Raw genomic sequence first — 13,611 nt, 5'->3', positions numbered from 1 at the left:
CCGCGAACGGATAAGCCACCGCCAGGCGTCTCTGCGGCTGGTATCTTTTGCCAGGTTGTTTCCACGCCTCCTCTAAATGGTCCACCAACTGACCCGAAAGAGGAAAGACTGTGGCATCGCCCTTCACATCTTTGAAAAAGGCATACTTAGATTTAGCCGCTGGGGGAACTTCGTCCTCAATCACCAAGGCTGTGCGGACCGCCCGAATAAGTCCAGGAATATATACTTTGGACTTAGCATCAGCGTCCTTAGTATGGAGAGGTTCCTGATCGTAAGGATCTAGAATCTCCCCATCATCAGACGTCCCTTCGTCATCCTCATAAGGAGCGGACAGAGACGCCACCGGCCTTTTATGAGACCGCATCACAGACTCCCCTTGCAACACATCCGACAAGTGCTGTACAGAACTCGTCAGGGAGTTAACCCACGCTGGCTCCTGAGAACCCGGGAGCGGGGAAATAGGGAGACTGTGGGGTACCACCAATTGTCGTGGGAACCCCTGCATGGGTGACGACACCACAGACTGCTGGGACAAACCCATCGGAGTAAACGTGGGCTGCGGAGCTAACTGGCCCACTAAAGCTGTTAACACCTGAGCGAAACAAGCCCAGGGCGGCTCCTGTACCGGTGCTGTAACCGTAATAGGCCGCGCCATGGACAAACACTGCCGGCAAAGGCCCTCCGCGCTACCCTCCCCCTCCGCTAACGGTACTTTGCACGTGGTACACTGTAGCCGGAGGGGAAAATCACTTTCAGACATGATGGCACCACGTATGTGACCTCTCTCACCAATTAAGTATTAAATAGGCGAGAGACCACCCTGCAGCACCGCACCGCAAGGGCTTTAGCAGAAAGAACAGGGACAGTAATAAAGCTGACAGTTTAGATGAAGAAAAGATTACAGGCAGCAGCGCTAGCACAGTCACATACAATGCAGAGAAATAACAATTCCTGCACTAACAGCGCTGATCACTCAACTACACAGACACAGGGCCTGGTAGGACACAGCGCTGCATACACAGACCTGACCACAGCGGAAGAGAGGTATGCGGGGGGACCCAGACCACGATGCTTCCGTCCAGCGCTTCCAGCAGCGTTCACCATGCGTTCTGGAGAAGATGGCCGCCGAGGAGCAGAGAGGAGGCTGGCCTGGGGGAGGAGCGCTGCCACAGGACCAGTCGGCAGCATGCAGAGAGGGCTGTGTGCAGCGGGGGAGGCGCCGGCTGTGAGACAGGGAAGGCGCGCTCCCCTGGCATGCATTTAACCCCTGGGACGCCGCAGCGCTACCGCTCTGCTGCGGTCCGCTGTCCCAGGGGGTAGTGGAAGCGCAGGTTGGTCGCCTGGCTCCACGCTGCAGCCAGTCCCCAGGGAGCCCCCTGCCTGGGGACTTAGGACCATGTGATCAGCGGGGACCCACCGCGGGACCCAGCTGCTTACCTCTGTCCCCCTTGAATCCGGCCATGGTCCGGAGCATCTGGGGTCACCGCTAGCTGTGACCCCAGACGCCCACCAGCATCCCCGGATCAGTACCGGCGTTCTGGTACCGGCGGGGTGCAGGGAAGACAGCATGGACGTCAGGACTGACTGTCCATGCTGTACATCCAGTTGTGCAGCCACAGCTGCATGAAGAATAAGCTTCAGGTGCTCTTCTAGCCCCCACTCCAACAGGTGCACCCGACTCCGGCCGGGCACCAAACTAAACTGAGGTGCCTTGGCCCGGGGGCGGGGTATAGGAGGGGGACCTAGTGCATCCTGGGAGGCTGAAAGCTTAACTCTTTGGTGCCCTGCGACTGACGTCACACCTATACCCCAAGGTATCCTGTGGATATCCTATGGACCCTGAAGTAGAAAGACGCTAAAGTCCAAAACTGTCCATGGTTCCTCATCACGATGATTGCGCTATACAGCACAAAAGCACCAGACGAAGGACACATCTGGGATGTCTTGGGGGGTGACTGTTCTCACAAAAGATAAAATCCCCTCTGCCTCCTTTGGGGTTCAATCACCTTGCTATATCGTTTGGAACTATTTTGTTAGGGTTGGAGGCCACCCATTCCATCAGTCTCATCTTTTTGAAAGAATCAAACATCATAAAAAGTAGGATAAGTAGTATTTTTTTCCTTTCACCTATACTTAACTATGTAAAGTACGAGACTGTCTTTGGTTAAAGTCAAAACCTCACTATTTGTCATAATCTGAATGTCTCATGTTTCAGACTACACGCACCTTTTGTGCTATTGGACTGAATTGTTTTTTTTTTTGTCATGTTTATTGTCAATTCCGGAGATATTCGAATGCTCTAGTTCTGTCTTCCTATACTGTCATTCTGATTTGATTTCTTCATCAACTTCTTCACTGGCTCATCTTCCCCTACAAAATATAGTTTAAGCTCCACACCTGCACATTCAATTGGTGGACCCAGCTATATCATTCCTGTACCCATTCCCTCTTTCTCTGTTACCAGGTACCTCCTCTTACTCACGCATCAAAAACTATTCCTGAGCTGATCCTGTTCTCTGGAACTCACTTCCCAGCCCAATCAGACTGTATACTGGCCTGCATTGTTTCAAAGTTGCCCTCAAAACTCATATGTTCATTAAAGCACAAAAGCCCTCCTCACACTCTTAACAAACGCCCTCTGTACTTCCTCCTAACAGTTTTCCTCCCTGTGATGCCCTCCACACTCCTAGACTGCAAGCTCTCATAGGCAGGATTCTCTACTCTCCTAGTTCCTACTCTGCATTATCCTGATCTCTGGTGTGCTTCCACTAAAGGTGCGTATCCACTTCCAGACTGTGAAACAAGAGCACGATTACGACATTGTAATCGTGCTGTCGTTTCACAGTCTGATATGCCTACACTGAACATTCAGTTGTAAACACATCCATCATCCCCGTACATGCTGAACCGGACGTGATAGTCAGGTTGACCAGCATGTATGGGCGACAATAAATGTAAAAAATAACCAGCGGGCACGTGCAACACTGGTCGTTTTTGACATTTACATGGCCGACTTGCGGACGATTAGAAATAGACTGAACGAAAACGATGTCGCCAATTTAATCGCCTAGTGGATACGTACCATAACAGTCAACAACTGGTATTTTTTGTCCACACCCCCAGAGGACTGGGCCATTGACTTCTGTTCATAATGTTCATTCTCTTAGTATCTCATGGTTACTTTTTTTTCTCCTAGTACTGTCTATTTGAAAATGTTTATACTATACTGTTTACTGTTTTGGTGTATCATTATAATACTACTATAAATAAAATAACAGGTTTGTTTATTAGCACTTTTATTATTATGTCAGTCATTTAGAGAAATATTGTCATAAAGTGCATAGTTTTTATATGGCTTTATAACTGTCTATTATGTATATGAAGATTATAAAATGTATACCATTCAATTGGTAATTCATAACAAATTGATTATTTGCTTTAATTAGCGCAGCACATAGCCAATTAAGGAAATGTAAACTTTGATTGGTTTCCACACATTACATGCCATTTGTGCAATGTAATTAAAGATCCTTTTTTAATTCCACTGATAACTAGTTGATCCATTTTTCGGCACTGGGGAGACAGACGTATGACTGAATGACAGTGCTGTAAAGGTGTTTAGTTGTATTACAAAAATACATTTTAAAACTTTTTGTATGGCTTTATGAAACCTGAATGCAAACTAAGATAACATGATGCTCAGCGACTGGAGGGGGAAGCAGGCAGTATGTCAAGTGTCTAATAAGTCCTTGTGTCACCGAAGGGAAAGCTGTTGATGCCTTACCGGCAAAAAAGGTGAAAACGTATTACAAATGTTATCTCTACCAGCAGGTGATCGAGCATGTCAGTGGCAGCAGAACTGTAATAAACAATTGTGGCAGAAAGCTACATGCCCCATCATTCTTTGTGTTCATTACAGCAGTAAAACATTGTTTGGAGGTCACCAACAAGATGTGCGAAGTCTGTCTGTACTAGCTACTAGTCTGTGGCACAAGATGATTGGCTTATCATGGATTGTAATGTATGGAACATATAGGAGGTAGATGTATCAAGCCCTGCAGAGAGAGATAAAGCGGAGCAGTTGCTCAAAGCAAATCAATTAGCTTCTGTCATTTATCGAGCACAGTTTTTGAAGCTGATTGGTTACTTGAGGCAACTACTAAACTTTATCTTTCTCCAAGGCTTGATACATCTCCCCTTCTATGTTTTGAATGCAAAATGTATCTAAAAGTAGTTAAATCACATCTATGTGGGTGCAGTGAATTATTTTGTTTAAACCCAGCCTGCACAGATATAACATTTATGGTAATTGGTAAAGAGGTAGACCAGACAATCCTAATGCGGCATAGCAGTGTCTGCTACACAAAGCAACAGAGTAAAATAGGATTACGCTACAAACTGCTAGTAAGCTCCATATCTTTTATACTTCAGACTTACCACATAGTACTGGCAAACAGATATATATGGGGTAAATAGAGTTAGTAGAAGCCACTTTACTTAAAATCAAGGGCTTCAGCGAGTCATTACCCAATGACAAAAGACCAATGCCACACTGGCCTAAGTGCTGGAAACCCAATTTAGAGTTGCAAATTTAGACTAGGGCTGTAAAGAGTTAAGTAAAGGAGACAGGACTGATGTCACTATATAGCAGTGGTTCCCAAACTTTCTTGAATCACAGCACTCTAGAGTATCAGCATTTTGTCACAGCACCCCTCAGTCAAAAGTTTCTTCATAGAAATGAAGCAAACATTATTAAATGGAGTAAATTGTGCTTACCCTTCATCCTTAGGCACCGTTATGTGAGGGTGGATACGGTTACACTTCTGTTTGGCAACATATTTTAGCAGCCGCCAGCACTGCTATTGCCTATCACATGGACCATATATTATTTGATTTGGACCTGGACCACCAACCCGTGGCAGCCCTTCTAGTGCCCTGTGGCATCCCAGGGTGCCGTGGCACCCAGTTTCTGAACCACTGCTATTGAGCGTGGAAGATCCAATATCAATTATTCAGAAACAGAAAAGTCATAAAGAATTACAGATTTCTGTGATAGGTTTGCTTTAGTATTCAAAGAAGGAGATAGAACTTTACTTTATAGCTGAATTTAGCTATTATACTGTATTGGAGACAGTGGAATACTACGTTTGCAGTCACCCACTACCTGTACGTTCTGGGAGAAACCCAGATATGTTGTACACTGGACTACATCTAGAGACTGCTGGTCATAGATAGATTACCAAATTAGCTTAATATATAGACAAAGTACATGATTAAAAAATAAATAATATAGAAAAAAAAAAAACACTTACTGCTATAGCCCACCAGTGCCGAAGACGGAGGATGGCATAACTAAGGAGTAGGGCAGAGAACCTGAATACCGCAAGAAGCTGCAAAAAGAAAGCAAATAATCGAATGTGCTGTACAGGTGTAGTTTATTATGACCAACACACAATGGAATGGAGAGAACTTAATGGTGAATATGTTTTAGCAAGCAGAAATAATATACAACACTTACCAATGATTAAACGCTCTCTTTAAACTTGAACAAGAAAAATGTACAGTGTAGATAATTTAATGGGTACACAAAGCAGAGCAAAATATTGTTACACCAATGATTTTATATCACAAACTGTTCAGTTTTCTTCCTAAATACCGCTCAATTTAGCCTAATTGACGGCTTATGTTACTCAAGAGAGTGTTGTGCATCGTGGCCACCTTTTTTATATGGGCGGTGCTCAACTTTTTATTACAGTACATCTAGAAATACATGTGAGTGGGATATGGGGAAGCTAAACGAGTCCCATTAGAAGTATATAACAAAACTCAAAAACTGACATCTTTGAAATGGAACACTGAAGTGGAAAATTCTATGCACTCCTCTGCACAGCAAGGAACACTCCTACTGATCTGACCTCTTGCGCCTCATTATTTTGATACAACAGGAAGAAATCTAATTTCTCCACAAGTCTAACCCCAAAACTTACCGTCAGGTTGCTGGTACCGGGATGGATTCCGAGTGCTGGCATCCATCCCCTACTAAACTACTATTGTCTAGCTGTGCAAACCTATATATTTCTGCCACTGCTCACATGCCCATTTTGCCCCATAATCCTATTATCTGAAGGTGAAATCTGGGCACATAAGCACAAATCGAGGCACAAAGCATCTGAACTGCACAGCAAGATTTTTGCTTCATAAAAGGACTTCCAGTGTAGGGATATCCTATTTTAAAACTAAAACGTAGGAATTTAATTCAAGTGTATCTGTCACCATAAATTAACATTGGCTGGTTCATAAGTAAACACAATAATGCTTATATGTCATGATTGCTGTGTGTTCCGTCTCTGTTTCAGCAGAATTCTAGTAATATAAGATTGGATATACAAGATAACTGACAGACCCGCTCTCATATACTCCAGAGGTTCTTAAACTTTACAGATTGACCACAAATGATAGGTTTAAGGAACATAAAAATAAAATATTAAAGCCCCTTCTTCCAATAAAGCAGTGTACTCTAGCCTTTGGTTCACTGAACCATAGTAACTCTGCCACAGTTGTTAAATCACTGCAGAATAGAAGAGTCTTGCAGCATTGCATTTTTACTTCCATCAGTATAGAAACTGCAAGTAACTCACACTGCAGCTTTAGCCACACTTCTCTGTATGAATCAACCAATGAACAAAGCAAGTCTAAAAAGCTTTCAGTGTGCGCCTGTTCCATTTTAACATGGAAACCTGCTGGAGAGGAGCAAAAGAGCATAATGAACATAATCAAGTAAGAACACTATAGTTAATACATGTAAATTATACTCCTTTTCCACCGAAAAACCTGGTCCAACCCAAGATTTTGAACATGGTTTCAACCTGGGTCAGACCTCATTTACACTGCACTTTCGACCTGGGTTACTCCCAGGTCGGTCCCTGCAAAACATATGGATGTCATAAGAATGGCCTTTTGCAGGCTCTCAAAGGTCAATAAGGTCATAAAGGGTGGGTGAGGACTACTCACTGCAGCTCCAATCAGCATCTTTTGCGGTGACCCAGGTTGGACTGTTTATTCTGCAGCATTATAGGGGTCATTCCCGTGTCCAACGCTGGTCGCTACCTGGGTTGGCTTCCTGGGTCACTCAAGCCAGCTTATTTTTTTAGGGAACCTTTTCCACTGAGCCATGACCCGGGAATAACCGTGGTTATAGCGGCAGTGGAAAAGGGGTATTATTCAGCTCAGTAAAATGTCAAATATGGGCTTTCCTTATTTCTTAAAGCTTTAAAAGACCAGTTTGAGGTTTAATTTTAGGGACAGCTATGAATAAACTATATGTATACTGAGGGGGGGGGGTGGTGTAGGAACAGCAACACTTACAAATATGTCAAAAAATGAGGTGCCAAAACTGTAAAAGATGATCTCCTCTACCAAGTTCTTCTTAATTCCATCTTTTGTCTAAGAAAGAAACCAAGAGTAAGTCATTAGCTTGTATGTAACACGAATTCGTACAACAAATCACATCTCCCCCCAAATTTCTATTATCTTGTTGACATTTATATAAGTTCCCCATCAAGTTATTAGTGTGGAAATTAGCAGATGCAGTCTAGTTAAAAACAATACAGCACGAGGAACAATTATTTTACAAGACAAGAGAGAACAGAGACTTTTAGGAAAATACATTAAAGTAAATTGGAGGAAAAATTAACAAGTGGTAGAGGTGTTATAGCCAATTACAACCAGATACATCCGATGGGTACATCTCCCATGGTGAGTAATCTGCGCGTGCGCAGATGCAGCACTGTGCATGTACATATCTAGTTCTGTGAGGCCGCTCGCAGTGCCCCCTACACCACAGAATGATTGACAACGCACTGGTACAACCTCAAATACATTGTGTCCTGAGCACACACAGACATCACTTCTCTGAAGTCCTATAGCTGGGAGTGCAATCAATGCTAACACGGTGATTATTTTGGGTGATGGATGTGCAGTCTGCCAGCTGACCTCTTAATCCTAATTTCTTTTTGCTTTTACTTTGATAAATGACCTTATCGCAAACAGCCCAGAAGCAGAAAGGAGCAACGCATCTAAAACAATAACCTGTACCTGGTACATAGATTATAAGATCCCAAGGGAAGAATTTATCCACCTCTTTCCTATTGATTTTGGCGTATGTCTCAGTAAATTATAAACACTGCAGGGCATAATAAGAATACATCTTTTCCCCCTGCAAACAGGATGTATACATTTAGAAATGTGTATAAGATCACAAATGGGTGTCCATAAATTATCCAGTTTATATGTTGGGCTAAATCACACTCAACAAGTATCTGATCAACAACTCCCATTAGCCAGTCCAAAATTTTGCACAACAACAGATGCGACCACCTTGGCCAACAAATCACACGCTTTCCCTGGGTACATTCATGTCCAGGTGTTTACACATTTATGCTACAAGTTTGCACTTTCATCAATGGAGGCGTCAAATTATCTGATTTTTTGTAACCCCGGTGTTCTGCAAGAAATAAATGTTTCCACAGGTACCGGTTATCTAGAAGGCGGAAAAAAAAAAAAGTTAAAAACTACAGCCGTTTCCAAATGACAAATACATGGTCCCTGACCATTTTTTCATGCGGAACACTGCTAAACTATTTATTGAAGAGGGTGAATGTCTCGTTTAAAAAAAAACAAAACAAAAAAAAACAGCAACACACAGTTCTCCATAAAATCCCAAAGCATTCTATACATATATAGGGGAAATACTGTGAGATGCAGGCATTGGCAAGATTCCAGCGAGTCTGCCCCATGTTTTAAAGCAGCAATAATTTAAAAGCCAAAACCAAGTTGGTTTTGCATTTTAAACTATTGCTGCTTTAATACATCGGATAGACTCCCCAGGATCTCGCCAATGACTGCATCTAAAAGGCTATTAAATATCCCCCGTAGTCTGCAGATTTTTTTTTTTTTAATAAACTCCAAAATTTAAATAGGAACTATGAAGGTAAATGTCAGTGTTCGCTAACTTTCCACTGTTTTTGTTAAAAAGTAAGAGCATTAGCCGACACCTGACCCTCCACCCATATCTTTATGGCAATTTCCTTAATGGATATCATGCAAATCATCTGATTTACTGTGTCATCACTGGCCCTAGCCATGAGTATGTATCCCCCAATACACATAGGGTGTTTCAGCTGCATAGTGATCATTCTAGTACCCTGCACCTGTCACAACCCGTGCAGTTCCTCTTTCCTGACTGGGGGGAGGGTCGCTCTCTGCTCTGGTGCTTCTTGCACCCTTGGCTGATGCAACAAACTGCCGAGCTACAGACCAGAGTGTGCTAGAAGCACCAGAGCAGAGAGATGCCCGAGGCAGGAAAGAGTAACTGCACGGGCTGTGATAGGTGCAGAGTGGTAAAATGAACATTATAAATCACATCAACTCTACAAAGCTGCCATTCACACACTGCCTGCTCAAACAAGCACCTCCTCCTTTACATAAGCTGCTGGTGAGGAGTGAAAGACAGCATGATAGACATATTTAGTAAAAAATAAGCACAGCTAGATAGAACTCCAGAAATTTACAAACTTTGAAATATTGATTTCAAATATTGTCTTTACTCACTGTTTAATTAAAAACCTGGTAGGGTCTGTACTGTGTCAGTAAGGGAAATATGCACATTAATATCCAAGATTGCTCAGACAACACTTCTCAACCTACTTATTGGCTGAGGTGTTGCAATTTTACAAGAGTGCTCTTACAGGAGAATTACAGTCTATACTGAAAAGCTAGTGTTAAATGAAGGTAGAGTTTGTGTACTTATAATGTGTTTTTCTTTGGTGGTCCCAGCTTCTAACCGTCTTTCTGTTGTTTAATATGTAGACTACCCTTGATTTAAACAGGAAGAAGTAGCTGTCGATAAGATTTTCCTGGTGCATGTGCCACAAAAACATTATAGTCCTAGATACTAGGCTTCGGATTAAGAGGAGTGTATGAAACTGCCAAATATTTGCAACACATACACTAAGGCATCAGCAAACTCATTTACCTAATAGAATCAGGGGAGGGGGAACCTGCAGAATGTTAAAGGTTGGACCATAGCCAGGCTCGGCGACAGGGGGGTACAAAGAGTACCCTCATCCCGGGCCCCAAGGTTTAAGTGCTCAAAACGGGGCTACAGTGCCAGCCCTCTTGCCCGGTGACTCCTCCCCCCGGTGAATGGCCCCTCCCCGGCTACCCTTGTCACCTTACCAACATGATGACGCTGCAGCGCATTACCTGCAATGCTGCGGCTACCTTTTGTTCCTTTCTCCTTCCCTGCAGCCACCTAGGAGCAGAATTAGGGAAGACAAGGGGCTACAAGCTGGTGAAGCACCAGGAGTGTCCGCTCTGCAGTCACCCTCTGCTCAGATTGACATCCTTCTATGGTAAGTGGACTTTATTTAGTGTGTGTATATATCTCTATCTATAAAATAGTAGAGGAAATGGGCACTCCAACACAATAGTGATGACTTGGGGTGCCAAGGTAGAAAAATATAAAATTTAAGAAAAACAGCTCTCCAATGAATAATACAAGCACTTAAGTGTTTATTAGGACATAGGTCCAAGACAAAAAAACAACAGCGACGTTTCGGGCAACCTAATGCATTAGGGTTAGGCACTTGGGAGTTGGTTAGGTTTAGGCACCGTGGGGGGAGGGTTAGGATACCTGCCGACAGGTATCCCTTTCCTAAACCTGTCGGGATGCCTGCATCGGGATTGTGACTGGCGGGATCCCGAGCGCCAGCATCCCGTACCCAACCCTCAGGAAAGCACCTTGGCATCTAAACCGCTCTTCAGAGCTGGAGTGCTGTATGTTGTGCATTTATATCAATATTCATATATTAGCAGACGCAGGGGAGGGATATGTTGTCGTGGGGCCGAGGGTAGTGGGGTGGAGGGGGGCCCCATAGACATCAGTGTACCGGGCCCCAAGATTTCTGTTGCCGGCCCCGACCATAGCAGATTATGGGAAAATGTCAGTAAACAAAAAATGACAGGTATATTTAACAAATTAATTAACATTTAATATGTTACAGTTTTAAGATGACTGCAATTCTGTATGGTATTTTATTCCAGGACTATACAAGCACAAACCAGGATGGGGAGGCACTGGATAATATTAATGGTTAGGATTTAAAACTTTGCATAAGGTCTAAGTACTCACATTCAGCTCAATAATCCACAAAAGGGATATGAAAAGCAAATCAAATGTGACAAAAAGGCAGAATGTCCGGCGTACATCAGAGATGGCTCTGCGCTGTTCTGGAGGCAGGTAGTACTGTGGTGATAGGCTCTGACTCAATGATGAGTTGATAGAGGCAATAGCAGGAAGGCTCCTCTCTAGATCAGCCTGAAAATCTCCTGGTAATTTACTCATCTTGGCAAGTGAAGGAAATATTCAGCATCAGGAACAGTGTGACCGGTCCATCTGTCAGGAGCAGAGTGGGATAAATATACTGTCATTGTACAGGCATCCAGGACTGACTATAACAGCTTCATAAATAAAATACTCTCTCACGAATGACACCAATCTCTACAGTCACTTTTCCAGATTATTCACACCTGTATCAGCACATACACCAGCCTTCCCTAATCTTCAATTCCCTATGTCCTTAAAGCATGTAAGAGTCTATTTACTAAGCAGTGTTAGGAGACAGAGTGAAAAGTGATAAGGTGCCAGCCAATCAGCTCCTAACTGCCATCTCACAGGCTGTTTGAAAAATGACAGTTGGGAGCTGATTGGCTGGCACTTATCACAGACATCACTTTGCACTCTGTCTCCTAACACTGCTTAGTAAATAGACCCCAAAGGTTTGAAACGGTTCAATCAAAATCTCTATTACTGAATATTCAGTTCATGTGAAAACTCCTCCTGCCTAAATAAACCATATACCCTTTACTACCTCTGCCCTCACACCACTTAACCCCAGCCCAAAGCACCCCAAGCCATCACCAAATGAAATAATACACCCGTAAGGCAACCCCTTATCATACTTTCAACTTTACTTTACCCCAAACTTTATTTCCCTCTCTTCTCCCTTTACCCTCTTACAGCCTCCGCTTATCCCTTCCTCTAGCTCTCCAATCACACCGAGCCACTGACCCCTCTCTGTGCCACTGCACACTCTCCCAATCTCATACGTAAACTCGCCTCATCCTCATATTATTCACGTCCCCCCATTTTTATCTCTGTCCTACCATCCCGCCATAGATGAGTATACCCTATCTGCGGCAGGTGCTCCTCTTCCCCCGGTGCCGGTGCCGCCTCCAGCCGGTCACACAACAACCCGGAAGTAACGAGAAGCGGAAACTCCAGAGATATCACATGATCTGAGCGGCTGCAGCGGTCCTGCCGGTGGGCGTGGCCTGTGCTGGGTTGGGGGACCCTCTCCCTCAATACTGACGAGTGTGTGTGTACGAATGTATAATATTCTGTTTATATGGGACCCCGTGGTAGAGACAGGGATTCCGGCACTGGAATGCCTCTGCAGTATGTGTAACTCCTCCCTGCAGTCATATACTGTATTTGAGGTGAATATTTATTTATATATTTTGTTTGTAGTTTGCTCTATTACTACTATTTTGGCCCTCTTTTATCTTGTCCATTTTGTCCTATGAATAGTTTTCATTGTAGTGTGTCCAAATTTTCATTCTAGTTTTCTTGAATGAACAGAAAAGCGGTTATTATTATTATTATTATTATTATTATTATTATATTTAGGATGCCTCAAGGTTTCTGCAACACTAAAGTGCACACAAATGTGAAAAACAAGCATAACGGTACATACATTTCTTACAAAAGTACATCACATAATAGGACAAAAACAATATATACATGGTAGTTACTAGGGGACCAGCCAGTGCTGGCAGAATCTTCTCTTCAGTTTATGGGTACAGGAGACAGTTTCAGAGCCATTGATTGAAAAAAGAATACCAAGGGGGAGAAGATGATGGTGTAGGTAAGGTGAGTAGAGAGAGAGTACACGAGGGAAAAGGACCGGGACTCTGCTTTTCTGAGCTTACAATGTATAGAATAGGAGCTGTCAATGGGGTAGATGTACGAAGCTTAGAAGCGGTATCAGCGCACGTTATGTGCGCTGATGCCGCTTCTCCCCAATGTATGATTGGGGGTCTGTGTGGTAAATGACAGGGGCGCTATGCGCCCCTGTCATTATTGGCGCTGCTATTTACAAGACAGCAGTGCCGAGCGGCAGGGCCATGTAAGAACGGTCATACCGCATGACAGCTACAGCCTGGCGTTAGCCTATCCCCACAGCAGGGACAGCGCTGTCCCTGCTGGGGCTGCTGCCGGCTCCAGGGCTGCACGCGGGGATCTCGCGATACTTGCGAGATCCCGCGCATGCTCAGTGGAGCCGGCCGGGACAGAGACACAGCGCATCAGCCTACTGTGGTCTCTAGCGGGTAGCGCCGGAGGGGGGAGTTAACGCTCCCCCTCTCCGGCCGATGAGATGTTCTTACATCTCATCGGTAGTGCTTCCTGCTGCGCCTCGGTAAAGAGGCGAAGCAAGAAGCGGTATAGTGGCACGTTAAGTGCCGCTATCATACATCTACCCCAATGTGTGA

The 13,611-nt window shown here is 44.0% G+C and overlaps 1 protein-coding gene across 4 annotated transcripts in view; it reads right to left on the bottom strand.

Moving 5' to 3' along the window:
- The window catches only part of STARD3 (StAR related lipid transfer domain containing 3), a 30,316-nt gene extending 17,965 nt beyond the window's left edge, over positions 1 to 12,351 (bottom strand). Inside the window, exons 1-4 of one of the 4 annotated variants that reach the window (XM_088474624.1) lie at positions 12,249 to 12,351; positions 11,192 to 11,455; positions 7,366 to 7,443; positions 5,313 to 5,390 (exon numbers count right to left, since the gene is read on the bottom strand). In XM_088474624.1, coding sequence (XP_088330750.1) covers positions 5,313 to 5,390; positions 7,366 to 7,443; positions 11,192 to 11,404 — 369 coding nt within the window. In that variant the 5' untranslated portion in view covers positions 11,405 to 11,455; positions 12,249 to 12,351. Of the gene's footprint in view, positions 1 to 5,312; positions 5,391 to 7,365; positions 7,444 to 11,191; positions 11,456 to 12,130; positions 12,158 to 12,178 lie in introns of those variants that run through there. The other 3 variants (XM_088474625.1, XM_088474626.1, XM_088474628.1) reach the window with 3 other exon arrangements.
- Between the last annotated feature and the right edge of the window lie 1,260 nt (positions 12,352 to 13,611).

This window comes from Taudactylus pleione, unplaced genomic scaffold (genome assembly GCF_031769625.1).
Source record: "Taudactylus pleione unplaced genomic scaffold, aTauple2 ptg000155l, whole genome shotgun sequence".
Lineage (NCBI taxonomy): Eukaryota > Metazoa > Chordata > Amphibia > Anura > Myobatrachidae > Taudactylus > Taudactylus pleione.
This window is presented reverse-complemented; position numbering and strand designations above follow the sequence as displayed.